The 18,409-nt window shown below is 36.7% G+C and overlaps 2 protein-coding genes across 2 annotated transcripts; both read left to right on the plus strand.

Annotated features, from left to right (window-relative positions):
- Positions 1 to 3,585: 3,585 nt before the first annotated feature.
- Positions 3,586 to 6,230, plus strand: LOC115994835 (rhomboid-like protein 14, mitochondrial). The gene is made up of 2 exons (XM_031119115.1): positions 3,586 to 4,018; positions 5,136 to 6,230. Exons 1-2 carry the CDS (start codon positions 3,821 to 3,823, stop codon positions 5,928 to 5,930), a joined length of 993 nt encoding a protein of 330 aa, XP_030974975.1. The 5' UTR covers positions 3,586 to 3,820; the 3' UTR covers positions 5,931 to 6,230.
- Positions 6,231 to 7,859: 1,629 nt separating this feature from the next.
- Positions 7,860 to 10,478, plus strand: LOC115950795 (50S ribosomal protein L18, chloroplastic). Its single transcript, XM_031068042.1, has 3 exons — positions 7,860 to 8,228; positions 9,522 to 9,683; positions 10,085 to 10,478. Exons 1-3 carry the CDS (start codon positions 8,019 to 8,021, stop codon positions 10,232 to 10,234), a joined length of 522 nt encoding a protein of 173 aa, XP_030923902.1. The 5' UTR covers positions 7,860 to 8,018; the 3' UTR covers positions 10,235 to 10,478.
- The last annotated feature ends 7,931 nt before the right edge of the window (positions 10,479 to 18,409 follow it).

Consider the following 18,409-nt stretch of genomic DNA (forward strand, 5'->3'; position numbering starts at 1 on the left):
CCTAAATGCAACCTTAATAATTCACCTCGCCTCTGCATTGTTAAATTTTTTTTTTTTTTTTACAATGCATTGTTATAATTTTGGGCAGGTATTAAACAAAGAGGTTTGTTAGAAAAATATCTGTTTAAGGAAATTTTAAAAATTCCCTTATAATAAGATCAAGATAACCAAAAAATCAAATATTCATTACTATTACTGTGGGGACACAAGTCCAAATATATATTGGGTCTTGGGCCTTGGGCCTTGGCCGAGGAGGCATAGTGGTTCGAGAATAGATCAATAGTGAGGATGAAGTAAGGCTTTGAATTTCACGAGCAAACTATAACTGTAAAGGCTGGGAAAAGTAGGCCGAGGAGGAGTATCTCCTCAGCTAAGTAAAGAAGGGGTCAGAAGGAGAGTTTTATTATCCAGAGTGACGTTCCAAGAAGTTCTGTTAATAAGGATATACACTGTGAACATACATGACAAAATGGAAGCTGATAAATATCTAAGAAAAAACAGTTACTACCATACTGAATGTTCTGCAGCTAACTCTCTGACCGCATTTATGTGTAGAAAACCTCTGAACAGTGCTGCCTTAGTTGAGCCAACTCACAGATGGCCTATCAGGGTGTCCAATGGGACAAGCACTCAAGTAGTGGCTTGGACTATTAACAAGTGGAGGACCAAGATCATTCAAATGGAGATATATAATGTAAGAGACCCTTGATAAAAGAGGGGGGGGGAAGATAAAAAGAGAAACACTATAGCAATTAAGAACTGAACTTGTAATCCAATTTAAGAATCAATATATAAGAACTAATCTCCTTAGACTGTGCCGAGGACAGTTTTCTTTAGATTAAACTAGTCAATCTTCATTTTCTTGTCATCTTAATCCATTTTGCCTATTGTCTAATTTATTAAAACCTAGTTTTCCAACTCACTATCTACAAATTCATTGTATTGGGCTTTTTGGGCCTAAGCTCATTTATCCTTTGGGCTGGGAACTCAAATTTGCCTTACCTCCAGTACTTTTCTTAAAATGAATCTCCTTTTATTTTAATGAGAAACTGCCACATGACCTATTAACTAAATAAAATATGAGGATTAAAACTCACTATCACTTACCATTGTATATTTAAAATAAAAGGATATATTCAGTTAAAAAAGTACTGGAGATAAACAAACCCAAAAAAAAAAGGCAAGAGATAAACACTAGTAAGGAAGAAAAGGAAGGGACCCCAGTCAGTGGCAAGGCACAACCTGTTGAGGAGCCCTTTCCCCCCTTAGCACATTACCAAGAACAACCCTATTCCCATCAATCCACTCACTCCCTCAAAAGGAGTATGAAGACCATTGATGGGACAAGTATCCCCTCCCCTCACCGAGCAAACTACTAGAGAAAGAGGGGAATCACCGGTATAAATAGAACGCTCCCTCATTGAGAAGGGAACAGAAAAATTGGAGAGAGAAAGAGAGTGATAAGTTGTAATAGCTTCCTCGGTCTAAAAGAAAAATACAAGAATCACAGTTATTTCTTCCATCTGTATGAACTCCATCATCAAATTAACCTTCTTAGACCTCCCATTGTGAATTTCTTTACATGTACTATAACTTAATTGTGAAACTTATTTACTTTTTGTTTTTCGACTCCCACACCAAACATGCCCTAATACTAATAGTAGATGATATGCAAAATTTTATTGCTAATTTTTATAACTGATTTTTTAAGGGTATATTGGTGGAGTTAATAGTGAACGTTTAAAGACATATTGTGAACATTTAAGGGCATATTGGAGGAATTAATAATGGACATTAAGGGTATTTTCATCAAAATATGCGTCCAATGGTTTTGGGATCTAATTTTTATATTATATTATAAATGTTAAAATATTTATCATGTACAAATAATTGTTTAGATAGATAGATTATAGATAAATAGATAAATACGAAACCTACCTCATTAAGAATATTAAAAAAAAAAAAAAAAAAAAAAAAACCTCAACTTATCACACTCTGTTGCCTTCCTTAACCTTGGTCACTTGGCACATTATATATTCAAATTTCTAAAATTTTAAAAAACTATAAAACAAATTGTAATTTTATCCTACAATATAAGGTTAATCGCATTTAATTCCTATAATTTTAAAAACTTTGTTATGTGCCCAAAGATGTTGAATCTACCTTAAAAAAAAAAGATTAGAAATAGAATGCAACTATTAAATTCTTCTATAAACCTAAGTATAATACCAAACTAATACAAACTATTTTATTCTATAACCCAAAAAAAAAAAAAAAAAACTATTTTATTAGCGCATTACTGAGTTAGACAGATTTGTAAATTCGTTGACTCGCACCCGATCCAATTCGCTTGGTTTTGGCCCTTTTGGGGGATAATAAATAGGGATGGCAATTTTTGCCCGACCTGCAGATACCCGGTCCGGCCCGACCCTAATGGGTCGGATTTTACCCGGTCCGATTAGGAATAGGGTCGGGTATGGGTTTTAAAAAAAAAAAACCCGAAGCGGGTCCGGGTCGGGTTCAGGTTTTATTAAAAAATTCGAGACCCGACCCGAATAAAACCCGGTACCCTAAAATTACAAAATACCCCTTTCTCTCTCTCTCTCTCTCTCTCTCTCTCCTCTCTCTCTCTCTCTCTCTCTCTCTCTCTATATATATATATATATATATATATATATACCTATCATCTAACCCTAACCCTCATTTCTTCATCTGCTCAGAACTCACGCTGCCTCACTCACAATCTCTTCAGCTCAGTCTCGCCACTCTCACTCACTCACTCACCTCGCCGTCGCCGTAGCTCACCGCCGATCCCTCTCTCCACCGTCCCAAGCTCACTCTCAATCTCACCGTCGACCCAACTGTCCAACCTCTCACAGTCGCCGTAGCCGGTCCCTCTCGTCGCCATCCCAAGCTCTTGCTATCGGTCTCTTTCTGTTCTGTTCTCTGCTTTTCTTCAATTTTTTTTTTTTTGATATTGATGTACTCGGTCTATTCTGTTCTGTAGCTAAATCAAACATTTTGTGTATATATATAAATGATAAAAGAAGAGTTGAATGTGGTTGTAGTGGATTTGTGTTTTTTACTTTTTGTGGTTGTTTTGAATGGTGGGTGTGATTTGTGTTTTTGTTCAAGTTTGTTCCTTTTTGGATTAGTTGGTTTAGCTTAGGAGCTGGAGAGCTCAGTGAAAGAAGCTCAAGGTTTTCCCATTTTGTTTACTTCAGAGTTTCAGTAAATGGATTTGCTTTGTATGTGAGGTTCACAGTTTTGAAATTTGGATGTCGTTGTTCTTGTTACAGTCTCAAGCCAAAGTACCTGAGAGAGGGGTTTTGTGAGTCTCTTTGCATTTTTTTTTTTTTTTTTTTTTCGGTTGGGCCATGATTTGGGCCACAGATTAGGCCCAAATCTGGTTGGGCTAAACGGGGCCCGTGGGGCCCGACTGGGAGGGTCTGGGCCCCGGGAAAAAAACCCGTTTAATAAACGGACCGAGTTCGAACTACAGGTCTTGACCCGCAGATCGGGTCCGGATATGAAAAAACCCGATCCGAACCCGACTCGTTGCCATCCCTAATAATAAAAAAGACTTGGTAGAAGTAGAACTGTAGAAGGGAAACGTCTGGAATTCTCTTCTCTGCATTGTTACTCTTTAATCTTATATATTCTTTTCTTGGCAACCAAGGTTTTTCGTTTTCATAACATATAAGAATCCACATCTTCACCAACTTTCGAGAGAGAGAAAGAGACAGAGACGGAGAGAGTATATTTTGTATATACAACTACAAGTAATCGAAAAAAGAGAGAAAAAAAAATTAAGCAAAAGATGGAGAGAGGAAGAGGGAGAATGTTGCCGTTGCTGGCGCTTCACGCGGCGAGCGAGTTTTACAGGCTCGAGAGGAAGCCACCTGTTACGGCTGCACTTCTCGCTGCCAATACTCTGATTTATTTGAGACCCGGATTTCTCCATTCTATTCTTCCTTCCATTGATCAAGTCTGGTTCAATCCCTATCTCATCCTCAGGGTATGTATCTATGCTCAATTCTCATCAACAACCTTTCATCGTCTTTTATAACTATCAATTTTGTATCTTAACGTTGAATTCAGTGGGATTTAGCTTCTGGGTATTCTTAAAAACTTGGCTATTAAGGTAGACAAAACATAGAAATGTTTCAATTGGTGAATATGTCAATGCAACATCAAATTCTTCATTAGATTAGATATATAATAAAAGAAAAGTGGAAAAACCAAGAAAGATGTTCTGTTTTTGTTGATTGTATTTTACTTTTACATTTATTTGTGGACTGGGTTCTTCATCTCCTGCTGTATAGTTGGACAGTGAACCATTTGCACATAATATTTACAAATAGGTGAATGGGAAGACCTTCTAGGACAGAAAGGGCTATGCTATTGACCGACCCTTTCATAGTGACTTTGAATCAATAGGTCACTCCCTATTTCACAACCTCAAAAAGGCTTGCAGTAGTGCCCTTAGAATCTAAGCCTTTTGAAGTGCCTATGGCTGTTGCTGTAAGTAGGGCTTTTGCCTTTCGGTCTTATTGCTCCTGGTTTTGATCTGTATGACCTCTGGGCGGTACAAAGTACACTTCTTCCATTGAGGCAGGTAGTAACCTTGGATCCAAGTAGACCTTTGATTTTATTGAAGCTCTGCCTCTGTAAAGAATTTTTGGGAATACAACCCAATGATTTTATTAATTTATTGATGCTTTGGTTATGTTTGTTTCTTTGTTACCAAAGATTTTATTAACTAAATACAAAACTACCAAATCTGATATGGATTTTGAGCTTATATTTACAATTTTGGCATTGATGTACTTATCAAAAAAAAAAAAAAAATGGTATCAATGTAGTATTTATATTGTCTTGGTTGGGCTTCCTCTTGCTTCTTCATGGTCTGTCCACTCAGGTTATAGCAGGCAGATTATGATGAATTTGTAGTTTTTAATTTTTATTTTGTCTTTTGTCTTTTATAAGATGTATTGGAGATGATTTCATTTCCTTTCAGACTAGACTACTAGTGAGTAGTGGCTTTACCAGAGAACTTTATTCTGATGATTGGAAATTTGCATGACCTTTTTTTTTTTTTTTTACTCATGTAAAATTAAATTTTGCTATTACAGCACAGGGACTTGAAGCGATTTTTCTTGTCAGCATTCTACCATTTGGGCGACTCTCATCTGGTCTATAACATGATATCACTCTTATGGAAGGGGATTCAATTGGAAACTTCAATGGGAAGTGCTGAATTTGCCTCTATGGTTGCTGCTCTTCTTACTATGTCCCAGGGAATCACACTTATACTAGCAAAATCCCTTCTCTTGTTCTTTGACTATAAGAAGGCATACTACTCTGAGTATGCTGTTGGATTTTCTGGTGTTCTCTTTGCCATGAAAGTTGTTCTTAATTCTCATTCAGAAAACTACACTTATGTGCATGGACTAGTAGTGCCAGAGAGATATGCTGCATGGGCAGAGTTGCTTCTCATCCAAATGTTTGTACCTGGTGTCTCATTCCTCGGTCACCTTGGTGGAATACTTGCTGGGATTCTCTATCTGCGTTTGAAAGGTGGATATTCAGGTTCAGACCCATTGACTGTACTCTTTAAAGGTCTAGCTGGTGCATTGAGCTGGCCTGTGAAGCTTATAAGGAAGTTCTTTGGGTCCCAGCAGCGGAGGATTTCTGGTAGGGGAACTGTTGGCAGGAATCGTGCTGACACAGGAAGGACTCCATCTGATGTGTGGAGATGCCAAGAATGCACATTTGATAATTCTGGTTGGTTAAGTGTTTGTGAGATGTGTGGAACAAATCGAAGTGGCAATGGAAATGGATTTTCTTCCCGTCAATCATTACATCATTCCCGTGACCCTTCTTTAGAAGAAGTACGGCGTCGGAGGATTGACAGATTTGGGAGATGATCATGATTCAAGAAAGCCTGTGCTTATAAACCTCAGGAAGACAGTAGATTCATTTGAACTTAAGAAGGCAGATATCAATGGGAAGACATGACTTCTATTTTGATGCTGCTTTCTCTGGCCCTATTGTATTGTTTTCTATATAGGCTGAAGATTGTTACTTTGTGACAGTATCTTTTTAGTTGTAAATCCGGGCACCTCTTTTCTTTTGGGTTACCTCTTATCTAGTTATTTTTTTGTGTTGTTAATGATTAAAATTGGTGTGTGCGAGTGGAGGTGGGAGATGGAAATTGCTTTTGGAAATGCGTATATGATAGAGATCTAGAATGAAGCCAAATAATTAGGTCTGATGGCAATATTTTTGGGTGAACTCTAGTGTGCATTACCTACAACTACAACCAGGTCTTCATAAATCCTGATAAAACGATGAAGCCAAACTAATAACAATAACAATGATGTATTGCTGTAAACTATTTTATGGACTCCTATTTTTTGATGAATAGCCCCATCAAAGGGGAGGTGCTTGATGACTCTTATCTAGATGATAGGTGTCATCTTTATTTGGATTGCCCAAACAAAAATCCATTCATGAAAAGTTATCCAATAATGAAAATAAGATCTCAATGTGATATAGGTTGAGTTCATTTTTCTGCTTGATCTCAATCTGATATTGGTTGAATTCCTTTTCTGCTTTTAGTGGGATGATGGCTCTTCCTGACAACGTGCTTTCTTATACGGGCTATTAGTGGTTTTTGGGTGGAAAACGTAATGTTCAGTTTTGAAATGTTAGTAAAATTTGCATTAACGTGAATTTCATTTAAGATAAGGTTTTATTTTTTGGTAATCGAACAAGGGTGGACAAGTGTTCAAATACTGTCTATATAAAAAAGAAACTAATTTGTCATTTGTGGATAGGTGAAATTTAGGGGATGCAATAGAACAGCAACAAGGATTTCTACTTTAACTGAACTATGATAAATTTCTTGACCGAGTTAATTACATGCTAAAAAAGAAGATTTTAGACCAACCAAAACCACCTGGAGGGGAGTGACCAAGGAGGCTTCCCAATACTAGTGCTCATTTGATTTCCTTTAGCACAAGAAGACAACAATGCCAATGCTTCTGAATGATAGTGCTTATTGGTTTCTTTTGGCACAAAAGGACATTAATAATATGGCCTAGATCCTAAAATTGTAGGCCTCTGAACTCCACGGATGATTCCCCAAAAAATGAGTCAAAAGTGAAAAAATTCACTTTTACCATTCATCTGTCACTATCCACCTGTTACTGTTTATCCGTTACTATTCACCTGTTAATGGTTAGGTTAGAAAACTAGTGAAGAAGATGGAAAATGGAAGAGCTATAATGCATAGAGTTTGTTTGACTTACCTTGTTCCTTTGAGTGGGGAGGTATTTATAGAGTATATGAAGAGGTTTTTTTATGAGAAATTCATTTAGGAGATCTACCGGTGGATCGCACTGCCAACTTAGCTAGGGGAATGTGTGTTAAGGCACTAGGTCCATCAACTTGTAAATTAAGTAGGAAGCATGTCAGCTAGTTGTCCCTTCAGGTCGGTTGAAGAGATGAGCGTGAGAACCGTAACTTCAAGATTAGACAAGTCTAGCATCAAATGTAATTTGTTAGAGTTTATCCACTATATTTGGGTATGACACTAGATAACTTGTATTCATTTTTAGGATTTGGGATTGGATTAACCCCCTAAATCATTGTTGTGTAGGTAGTCTTTATGGTAACAAATAAACAATGATTCAATATGGTGCTGACCTCATGAGTTTGAAATTCAATCGAATCAATTAGAAAAATATTCTTAAAAAAGAAGAAGAAAAACTCAAAAAAAAAATTGCATTAACAATCGAGAAACAAGATGACATACATAATGATGGCATACATAAACATAATCCATTAAAAAGAGTTTGAAAAGAAAAAAACACACGCCACGCGCGCCCTTCCGACACACGCTATCCTAGAAGGGATAAGGTTTTGCAAAGGCCAAAGAGCAAAGTAGGAGTAGGAGGAGGTTAGGTTTAAGACCGAAGATCGAAAGAGAGAGTAGTGACAGAGAGGAAAGAATGTTGACTTCCATTTCATTCCTTCAGAGTGCGAGTGCGAGTGCGAGTGCATTGGCATCTTCGCAACAGCTATGGATGGGGCCTAAGTTACTGACCGCTGCTTCTTCTTCTACCCAAAGGGTATCTCCTTCTCCATCTCTTGTTATTCAAGCTAAAGCCAAAACCAGAAGAGAAGACAGGACCGCTCGCCATATTCGCATTAGAAAGAAGGTACCTACCCTTTTCTTTTCATCTTCTGATTCTGATTTTCTTCGCTTTGAACCACAACTGCTTAAATGTGTGTTCGATTTTATTGCATTGGAGGTTACAATTTCCATATGCCTTAGCAATGCGTACGTTATGTTTGCGAAATTGCCACAATGAAATGACTGACTGAATGAAGCCTTCAACTCAGCTTCATCTTCTTTTGAAACGGAGTAGATAAGCTATTTAATTGAGTTGATTGGCAGAGCAAGATCCGTGTTTTTGACAACACAGCTATGCCTACAAATAAGCCTTACTTTTCACAATGCTAATTCTGTAATTCTCATCTTAGTGCTTCCGTTTAGCTGTACAATGCTGCTTGCTTTGCTTCATGGGTTCCCCTCCTTTTCTTCTTTCCTTTTGTTTCGTGGGCCTCTCTTGGCTCCTTTCTTTTAATACCCAAAAAAAAAAATTTTTTTTTTCTTATTTTTAGATATGAAGGGCCTTGATGTGTTGAAGTTGATGCTTTTATTTTTTATTTTTTGATAATTCGATAGCTGGGGATGGGGATTTGTGTTGAAGTGCCAACTAGTTGAGTTATAAAGCTATTGGCTTTGAAGTTGATGCTAAGCTTTGTAAACTTGCATTCAACAAGAATTCAGATTTTCATCGCTGTTGGTGAATTTACGCTACATGCAGTAGTTATATGAGGTGTACCTGTGGATGGAATTGGTGTGAAGGTCTTTGAAGAGAGGAGGGCAGGGTATTGTCTAAATGAAAGCTGATAATCTTTTGGGAGTGAGTGAAATAGCGAAGACTTTCTGGGATCCTGCCCATTTATAGTTGAATACTACTAGCAACAATAATGGGGTGTTAGCAGGCAAATTCATCAAATGGAGAAATTTCTTTGTGACTGTGATTGCCATCCATTTCAAGAGGCAATAAAGCTGATAATTCTATGAATTATATTTGGAAAAATGGGATGGAGCAGAATTCAGGAACTGGAAACTGAGGAATAAATTAGTCTCTATAACTGTCCCTAACCTAAAATTATGAAGAAGCTTGCTTACCTTCCACATTAATAACCTTTCCTCAGAAAAGGAACGTTTGCAAGTGTTTTTCTCTCTGAATTAATAAAATTTTCTATAATGATTACAGACTGAGTCAGTACTGGGAAATATTTCTGTTCTCTTTATAAATAATTTTTTGAATTTTCCCTGGGAGGATGGGAGCATGAACTGGTCATTCCGAAATTTGCTATTGTTGATCATTTGGTGATACCGTGCATTTCTATTTTGCCATCAATGTTCTGTTTATCAGGTTGAAGGGACAACGGAACGGCCAAGGTTGTGTGTCTTCCGCTCCAACAAGCATCTTTACGTCCAGGTGATTGATGACACCAAGATGCACACGCTTGCTTCGGCTTCAACAATGCAGAAACCCATCTCTGAGGAGTTCGACTATAGTGCTGGACCCACTATTGTAAGTTCCCAAATATCCATTTGTGGATTATCTGAACCCATGTACTTGCTACCTAAGTGTTGTTTATTGGTGTAAAAGTTGGTCTCTCTCTCTCTCTCTCTCAAATCAAAACATCTACAGAAAGGTTGGGGGTTTAGCCCCTGGTCCCTTCCAGTTTTTGAATAACATAATGAAAAATACAAAAATTTATCCGAACAGAAAGCTCCATTTTTGAAAGTAAATACCTTATAGTTTGGCGAAAGGAACTATTGGCAAAGTTTCATTTCTAATGTCTGCCTATATATATTTGAGTGCCTTGATTAGTAAATTAGCTATCCTTATCCCTTTTTTAGACCCCATTTTAAGTTAATTTCTTGTTTTTAAAGCAAAAATCCTCATCCCTGCAAGTTTTTTCCCATCAGGATGTGGCAAAGAAGGTGGGTGAAGTCATTGCAAAGTCCTGTTTGGAGAAAGGAATCACAAAAGTGGCCTTTGACCGAGGTGGATACCCATACCATGGACGTGTCGAAGCCCTTGCTAATGCAGCTCGGGAAAATGGGCTTCAGTTCTGAGATTTCAGTAGTAGTCCTTTCTTTGAAAATATTTTCTTTCTCTTGTGGAATCTTGTAATGGAAGAATGCATCAGCCTGTGTATGTGATTTGTTTTTCTTGGAAAGGCTTTTGTTTATATTTCTGCGCATGACTAAGTTGGCAGCTGACTCTAGACAAGCCCGTATTTTTGGAATGATGGCTTTGAAGGCAAATGCTGAAGTTGTGTGTTTGCATGATGTTGTTTCATATGTATCCATTTTAATAGGGTGATTATACTACTGAGGCATAGATAGCAGGAGCATCAGGGGAAGCTTAATATGAGGCAAAGTTGATTGCTAGAGCCTAGAAAAATCCAAGAGCATAAAAAGATGTTGAAGAGAGAAGTAGAAAATAATATTTCAAAATGGCAAGTTTTACACGCTTGTAGCTTATAAACAGTAGAGGGACTGAACAACAAACATTGGTTTTAAATAGAATAAGGCTACAAGAATCTTAATTGTTTACCAAGAGTTCCATGATCTTTCCACTTTGATTTGCAGGTGGGGGAAAGGTTTTCAGTACACACTATGGTTGCGTTTGGGACTTTGGGGTAGCTTATATTGGGCAGTTTTTTTTACTATATAGCTTATTTTTACTACTATTCATGAGTCTCATTGCATTTTTTGGTACTATTTATGTGTCTCACTGTACTATTTCAGTTAATTTTTAGCCCTATTTACAGTATTTTCAGCAAAAAGTTTTCAGTTTCAGTTAAATAAATTGTTCCTAAATAGAACCTATATATGCAAAGTGCTGCATTTCTTTAGCAATTAAACATCTACTAGTCACGGACTCGTTCGTTATGTGTAATAATTTTTTAGGATAGTCTTATTAAATTTGTTTTTTGCAAGTTGGACTAAATTAATAAAGAGTAATGTATTTCATAATCATATTTTCATTCATTATAGAAACAACTAGATGATTTATTATAGGAACAACTAGATGATGTTTTGCGCGATGTGTGAATACTTCATAATTTCAAATTAGAATATTTTTTTCATAACCTATTTTGATATTTTATTATTGTCATAAAAAAAGGCTTGTCACAAATTACATCACTAAACTAACTAGTATGATATAAATGTTGATTTTTTTTTTTAAATTCCAAAGGCAAAATGTACAACTTTCCCACATCAAGTTGTTGAATGCTTTGAAGCTCGATCGTCTTTATTCATATTTATAAAAAAAGATTTATCCTATAAGTGTTTTTCAACTATTGATTGGATTTTCTTTACTAGTGTTAGAAAATTTTATATTTAAACTGACAAAATAAAATTTATAGGAACAATAGTAAATAAGAATTAAAAGCACAAAACACAATCATGTCCTACTATTGCAAAAATTGAAGCAAGCTCCCAAATATTGTATAAGACAAATCATAAAGAAAACTTCTAAAAGATCTCATATGTTTTTAAAATTCTTATAAAATAACTTTCTGTTAGCTAATAACATTTTTTCTCAATTCTATTACATTTTAAACCTCATATTCAAAATTTAAATACAATTTTAATAGTTCACACTAATAGGGGGGAAAATATTTCATTCATGTGTGTGCAATAAGATACATCAAGAAATTGTAAAAAAATACAATATATATATATATATATATATAAAATACAGGGAATAAGGGTTGAAGGTTGATAGAATAGTGTATACGTTTCCACAATAACATACCCATCAAATCAAAACTCTTAAACCCCATAAAAGGTTCTTCCTGGCAACACAAAATCTCTAACCCCAAAAATTTCAAACTATCAATGACCCAGATCCAATCACAACCCTCACAAAACCAACGACGACCACGGCCCTCTACATCCAAATCACAAGTCATTGTCACTCAAAATCAAAATCACAAGCCCTCTTGGCTGGTTGTAGCTAACTCATATGGGTTAGGCTGAGATGGGATGACATGTTGGGATTAGACTTGTTTAGTTGATGGGTTGAAGCTAAAGGACACCCCTCCTAGTTTGGAGAATCTCATATATATATTTAAGTTGGAATGACTTAAAGGCTATGGATAGATGTTGTACGGCACTGTGATACCCAGGCCCAGGTGGGCCTTGGATCCTGACTCAATAGTGTGGCCCATGGCATCAACCTCTTTCTACCTAAGGCCCCAGCCCGAGTCCACAAAAGCCACAATCCCAGGCCTCATATTGCCCAAAAGTCTAAGGAGTAGATAATCTCAATTAGCACGCACCCTGTTCCGCTGCTTGGGCCTTGCTCGGCGAACCATATCCCGAGCAAGAAGAAAGGCGCTCGGGGACACCATCTCTTGTATGTCCGGCAGTACCTTGGGGAATATCGCTGTTGAGCATATTTATTGAAGTAGGAACCATTTCCAAAGCCACTCTCACAACACCCCACTCCCACCTAAACACCCACTTACAATTAAAGACATTGGACCCCCTATTGCACTAACCATAGAAGTAATCATAGTCTCTCCACTAATTTTGGGCTATAAATTAGAAGTGTCATTTCCTAACTGACAACCTTGTGTTCTTAAGCTAGTTTGTTTTGGGTGGTGGAATCAAAAATGGATCCAAGAAGAATTAAGGCTATACTTAGTTGGGCCGTGCCAAAGTCTCTCCATGATGTTAGAAGTTTTCATGAGCTTGCTTCCTTTTATTGGCGTTTTATCAAAAACTTCAGCAGCCTTATTGCCCTTGTTACTGAATGTTTAAAGGCAGGAAAGTTTCAGTGGAATGAAGAAGTTCAAAAGAGTTTTGAGCTGCTCAAGAAGAAGGTGACAGAAGCTCCAATTTTGGCCAGATTTCAACAAATTGTTCAAAGTTGATTGTGATGCTTCAGGTGTGGGAATTGGTGTTGTGCTCAGCCAAAAAGGTAAGCCTATTGCTTTCTTTAGTTAAAAACTGAATGAATGCAAGAAAAAGTATTCTATTTATGATAAAGAATTCTATGCCATTATTCGTGCCTTGGATCATTGGAGTCATTATCTCCTTCCAAATGAGTTTCTACTTCATTCTAATCATGAAGCTTTGAAGTATTTGAATAGTCAGCAGAAACTCAACAGTCAACATGCTAAATGGGTTGAATTTCTTCAATCCTATTATTTTTCTATCAAACACAAGTCTGGAAAGTTGAATAAAGTGGCAGATGCCTTGAGTAGAAGACATTATTTGCTAAACACTATGGAGGTGTAGGTGTTAGGTTTTGAAGTTCTCAAGGAGTTGAATAATGATGATCCAAATTTTGGTGATGTGTGGAAAGATTGTTCCAAGGGTTCTGTTAATCATTTCTTATAGTAAGAAGGTTTTCTATTCAAAGACCATAGATTGTGCATTCCTCAATGTTTTTTACGGAGAACAATTATTCAAGAAGCTCATAGGGGAGGTCTTGCTGGATACTTTGGAAGAGACAAAACTTTGGCTATTGTGCAAGAAAATTTCTATTGGCCCAAGTTGACCCATATGTTATGTCTCTTGTGAGAAGCTGTAGAACCTGCCAAATTGCTAAGAGTCACAGTCAGAACATTGGGTTTTACACACCATTACCAGTTCCCAAGGCTCCATGGGAAAATGTCAGCTTAGACTTTTTTTTGCGTTTGCCTCAAACTCAAAGAAACAAAGATTCTATTATGGTGGTGGTTGATCGATTTTTAAAGATGGCTCATTTTGTTCCTTGTAACAAAACTATAGATGCATCTTCTATTGCTGATTTGTATTTCAAAGAAATAGTCAAGCTTCATTGTGTTAAAAAAACTATCACTTTTTATCATGATTCAAAATTTGTTAGTCATTTCTGGCGGACTCTTTGGAGGAAGCTTGGAACTGCACTACAATTCAGCTTTTCTTACCATCCACAAACAGATGAACAAACTGAAGTTGTGAATCAAGGTTTGGAAAATCTTTTAAGAAGCTTTGTGGGGAAGAACATTAGACAGTGGGATCTTCTTTTGGCCCAAGCCAAGTTTGCTTATAATTGATTTACTGGCCAAACTAGTGGTCATAGTCCTTTTGAAGTAGTTTATGGCCTTTCTCTTTTGTTTTGTTTGTTTGTTTTTTTTTCCTCTCTCTCTCTCCCTTATCTCCACTCTTCCATCTTTCTTCTTTTCTTTTTCTTTCACTTCACACCTGGATTGATTCTTTTTTCTTCCTCTCCATTTTGATTTTATTTCTTCTATTTTATTTGTGGTGGTGTTAATTTTGTGGGTTTTGGATTTGCAAATGGTGTTGCAGCTTACTGATTTTGTTCAAATTTGTAGATGGTGTTTGATGCCATTGGTTGTATAGTTGCAGGTAAGCATTTAAAAAAAAATAAAAAAATTAATGATTGTTTTGGTCTATTCATCTTTTATAATAGTTTTAGTCTATTCTTGGTTTGTTGTCAACTTTGCTTATTGGGTCTCTGAGATTTTTGATTAATTTTTGTGAATTCTTTGGCTTTATTTATTTATTATTGATAGGTCTATCTCAAGTGTGATAATATCTTTGTTAATAGAACCAAGAAAGTAGTGAAAGATTCAAAATCAATTTGATGATTTCTTTTTGTAGGTTGGTCTATGGCGGCTGAATGTGTTGGGGTGGAGTAGCTACGGGGGCAAGTCCTTTTCAAGCAGGGGAGTATGACATCGGAGTGTCCCAAGATTCAGCAAGCCCAATGTGATGTTAGTCTTGCCCAAAAGTTTTTCTTGAAGATTAGAATAACAGCCCATTATTTTAAAACATTTTTATTATTAACAAAGTCAAATAGTCTTTATTTAGTGTCTCCTAGGATGAATCAGACTTTATGTTTCACTTCTCCTAGGCATGCAAGTACTTTATTGTGTTTCTAAGTTCCTAAGAGTCATATCTAACTTTGATTAGGCTTTATACATAATGATTGTAACTATTTTTCCTTAATAATTAAAAAAAAGAAAAAAGAAAAGAAGTATAGTTCCAAAGGGGGAAAAAGTACCAAATTTTTTTTGAAAAAAGAAGAATAATTGTGTAAATACTGTCATAATCTAATCCAACATGTGAATTAATAGATAAATAAATAATTTAAAACACAAAGTTGAAATTTTATTTTCTTAAATATCTCAAAAAATACACTAATGAGATAATGATGACGAAGAGCAATATAAAATATTTGTAAACACTAAAAACAATTACTCAAGCATTTAGGAACGTTATATAACAAAAACATAATAATTTGTTCCTAAGTTGTTAAATAGAATACTTATAAATAGTGAAAGAAAACTGCACAAAGCCCATCTCCTTTAACTGCCTAAACTGTTCTTCATTATATTGCTCAAATTATCCTGTTGTTTTCCAAATAAACTAAAACCTAACAACAACACAAAATAGGGCATTATAATATGATTTTCCCCCAAATCAAGTCAACAACAAACACCATTCATTAAAAGTATCTAAGAACATCACATAACAAAGACATAATAATTTGTTACGAAGTTGTTAAACAGATTATTTATAAATAGTGAAAGAAAAAACTGCACAAAGACTATCTCCTTCAATTGCCTAAATTGTTTCTCAAAAAAAAAAAAAAAAAATGCCTAAATAGTTTTTCATCATATTGTCCAAATTATCCAATTGTTTTCCAAATAAACATAAACCTTATAACAACACAAAATAGGGCATTATAATATGATTTCCTCCCAAATTAGGTCAACAACAAGCACTATTCATTAAAAACATAATTCAAAGTCAAACTCCTTTGAATGTGTAAAACATATCAAATGTGATGTAATCAAGTCAAATATCCAATCCATAATCAAATTCAAAATTTTTAATAAGGCCTTAAAGTCACACAATAGAAATAGGTGGCTGATCCTAAGTAAAACTATTGGTTATAGCTTTATACATGATGATTGTAACTATTTTTCCTTAATAATTAAAAAAAAAAAAACCAAGAGTACGTAATGCCTCCCTTCATTTGCTTGCCCCCTTCCAGCTCAGAATGCCGAATGCCTATTAAATTATCTAGTTCTAAAAGCGAATCGCCAAAAGCTCACCCTTCGGGTGTCGCTTCCCGCGCAAGAGGCCAAGCATTCTGCCAGACGTCCCGGCCTGGGAGCCCCGTTCGCCTTGTTAGTATTGAGTAGTACTTAAGTAGCTAAGTTTCCAAAGGTGAACAGCCCCCTGTCCTTTATATTATAGTAGTAAAGGGCTTCTCAGAAAAGTAAGGAAGGAGGCATTCGAAAGGCCGACCACTCATAGGCCTTTTCCTCTGGTGGGAAGGCCGACGACTACACGGACTCTATACCAAGTCATGAGCGATAGCGAAGCCAAGATGCCGCCGCCTATAGGCGAAGGGGCGAAAGCCCGACGAAGGCCTATGCTAAAGTAAGAAAGAAAGTACGTTAAGGTTACGAAGTAAGGTCAGCTGGTTAAGGAAAGCTCAGGTTATAAAATCTCTTAGCCGTTAATGAATTAATTAAGTAGTAGTAAGGCGTCGGTACGGAGTTGCGTCAGCTGTAGATATAGACTAGGCTATAAGGAACGGAGTCTTAAACTATGGACCGAGACTGCACTAAGGAACAAGGAAGTTTGACTGAGCAAAGAAGTCAAGGAAGGAAGCTGCTTCTCTAAAAGCCCCGTTGAATAGGAGAGGAGGGCGGAGGCTTTTTGAAAAAGTCTTTTTTTTGTCTTGTAAATGCATTTTTTTTTATTTCTATTTAGAGAGAGGGGGCTTCAAGTTCTTAGGAAGAGCCGTACGAGGCAGCTCACGTACGGTTCGGGAGCCGAGCCCCAGCACAGGGGCTTAGGTCAACACTTATATAATAGCCAGTCATCAATTGGAAGGGGGCAAGATGGTGATGAATTGCGATTGGTCTAAACCTTCGACCAGCGACTTATTGCGACCCGCCCAGAATGCCCATACAGACTAAGACCTTATTCATACAGCGAAGAAAGGCCGAGCGGAAGGGGGCAGTTAGCTGGCTGCTTCTTGGCCACGTCCCCCTGCTTATATATACGAGATACTTGATCTAAATTATCAAATAGGAAATTGCATACCATTAACCGATATACGTATAGGAACATGGGTACATGATATTGAATGTCATCCGGGTCAAGGCGCAAAGCCGGCTCGAGCCGCAGGAACTTTTGCTAAAATAATGAAGGAACCAGCACCCCCTGCGCTCTCTCTTAGGCTTGTGCGGCCACCTTCGGGTGTTGAAAAACTCATGGATTCCCGATGCCGAGCTACTATTGGTAGAGTTTCCAATCCTAACCATGGTGCACGTAAGCTTAGAAAAGCTGTACAAAGCCGGTGGTTAGGCAGACGCCCCTTTGTTCGTGGTGTTGCAATGAATCCAGTGGATCATCCTCATGGAGGAGGTGAGGGGCGCACGAAAGGAGGTAGACCTTCGGTTTCACCTTGAGGGAAGCCCACCAAAGCTGGATTTCGGGCAGGGGCGGAATCGAAGCGAAGAAATTCTGAGTTCATGCCACGACGATCTATATGGAAGGGCAGTTTTGTTGATGCATTCCTGTTGAGAATGAAGAAGAAGCTTCTATCAATATTGTGTCGCCCCAGGGAACCCCCTCTTTCTAGTTAAGAAGGTTGCGGAATGGGCTTTTTCTTCTTGATTTTTTTTCCGGTATGCCGCTCCGTGAGCAAGGAGTGCCACGCACGAGCGGAGCGAAAACAAAGCCAAGGGGAATTCCAAAGGGGAAAAAAGTACCAAAATATTTTTGAAAAAAGAAGAATTATTGTGTAAAAACTATCATAATCTAATCCAACATGTGAATTAATAGATAAATAAATAATTTAAAACACAAAATTGAAATTTCCTTTTCTTAAAAATCTCAAAAAATACACTAATGAGATAATGACGATGAAGAGCAATATAAAATATTTGTAAACATTAAAAACAATTACTCAAGCATTTAGGAACATCATATAACAAAGATATAATAATTTGTTGCTTACTTGTTAAACAAAATATTTATAAATGGTGAAAGGAAATTGCACAAAGACCATCTCCTTCAACTACCTAAATTGTTCTTCATTATATTGTCTAAATTATCCCGTTGTTTTTCAAATAAACTAAAACTTGACAACAACACAAAATAGGGTATTATAATATGATTTCCCCCCAAATCAGGTCAATAGCAAACACCATTCATTAAAAGTATCTAGGAACATCACATAACAAAGACATAAAAATTTGTTACTAAGTTGTTGAACAA

Source organism: Quercus lobata, chromosome 6, assembly GCF_001633185.2.
Source record: "Quercus lobata isolate SW786 chromosome 6, ValleyOak3.0 Primary Assembly, whole genome shotgun sequence".
NCBI lineage: Eukaryota > Viridiplantae > Streptophyta > Magnoliopsida > Fagales > Fagaceae > Quercus > Quercus lobata.

Bases quoted from the DNA above. Each gene is read 5' to 3' on its own strand.
- LOC115994835 (XM_031119115.1), top strand. From the start codon at position 3,821: ATGGAGAGAGGAAGAGGGAGAATGTTGCCGTTGCTGGCGCTTCACGCG. The intron at 4,019-5,135 runs GTATGTATCTAT...TTGCTATTACAG, and splicing joins ATCCCTATCTCATCCTCAGG to CACAGGGACTTGAAGCGATT.
- LOC115950795 (XM_031068042.1), top strand. From the start codon at position 8,019: ATGTTGACTTCCATTTCATTCCTTCAGAGTGCGAGTGCGAGTGCGAGT. The intron at 8,229-9,521 runs GTACCTACCCTT...TCTGTTTATCAG, and splicing joins ATATTCGCATTAGAAAGAAG to GTTGAAGGGACAACGGAACG. The intron at 9,684-10,084 runs GTAAGTTCCCAA...TTTTCCCATCAG, and splicing joins ATAGTGCTGGACCCACTATT to GATGTGGCAAAGAAGGTGGG.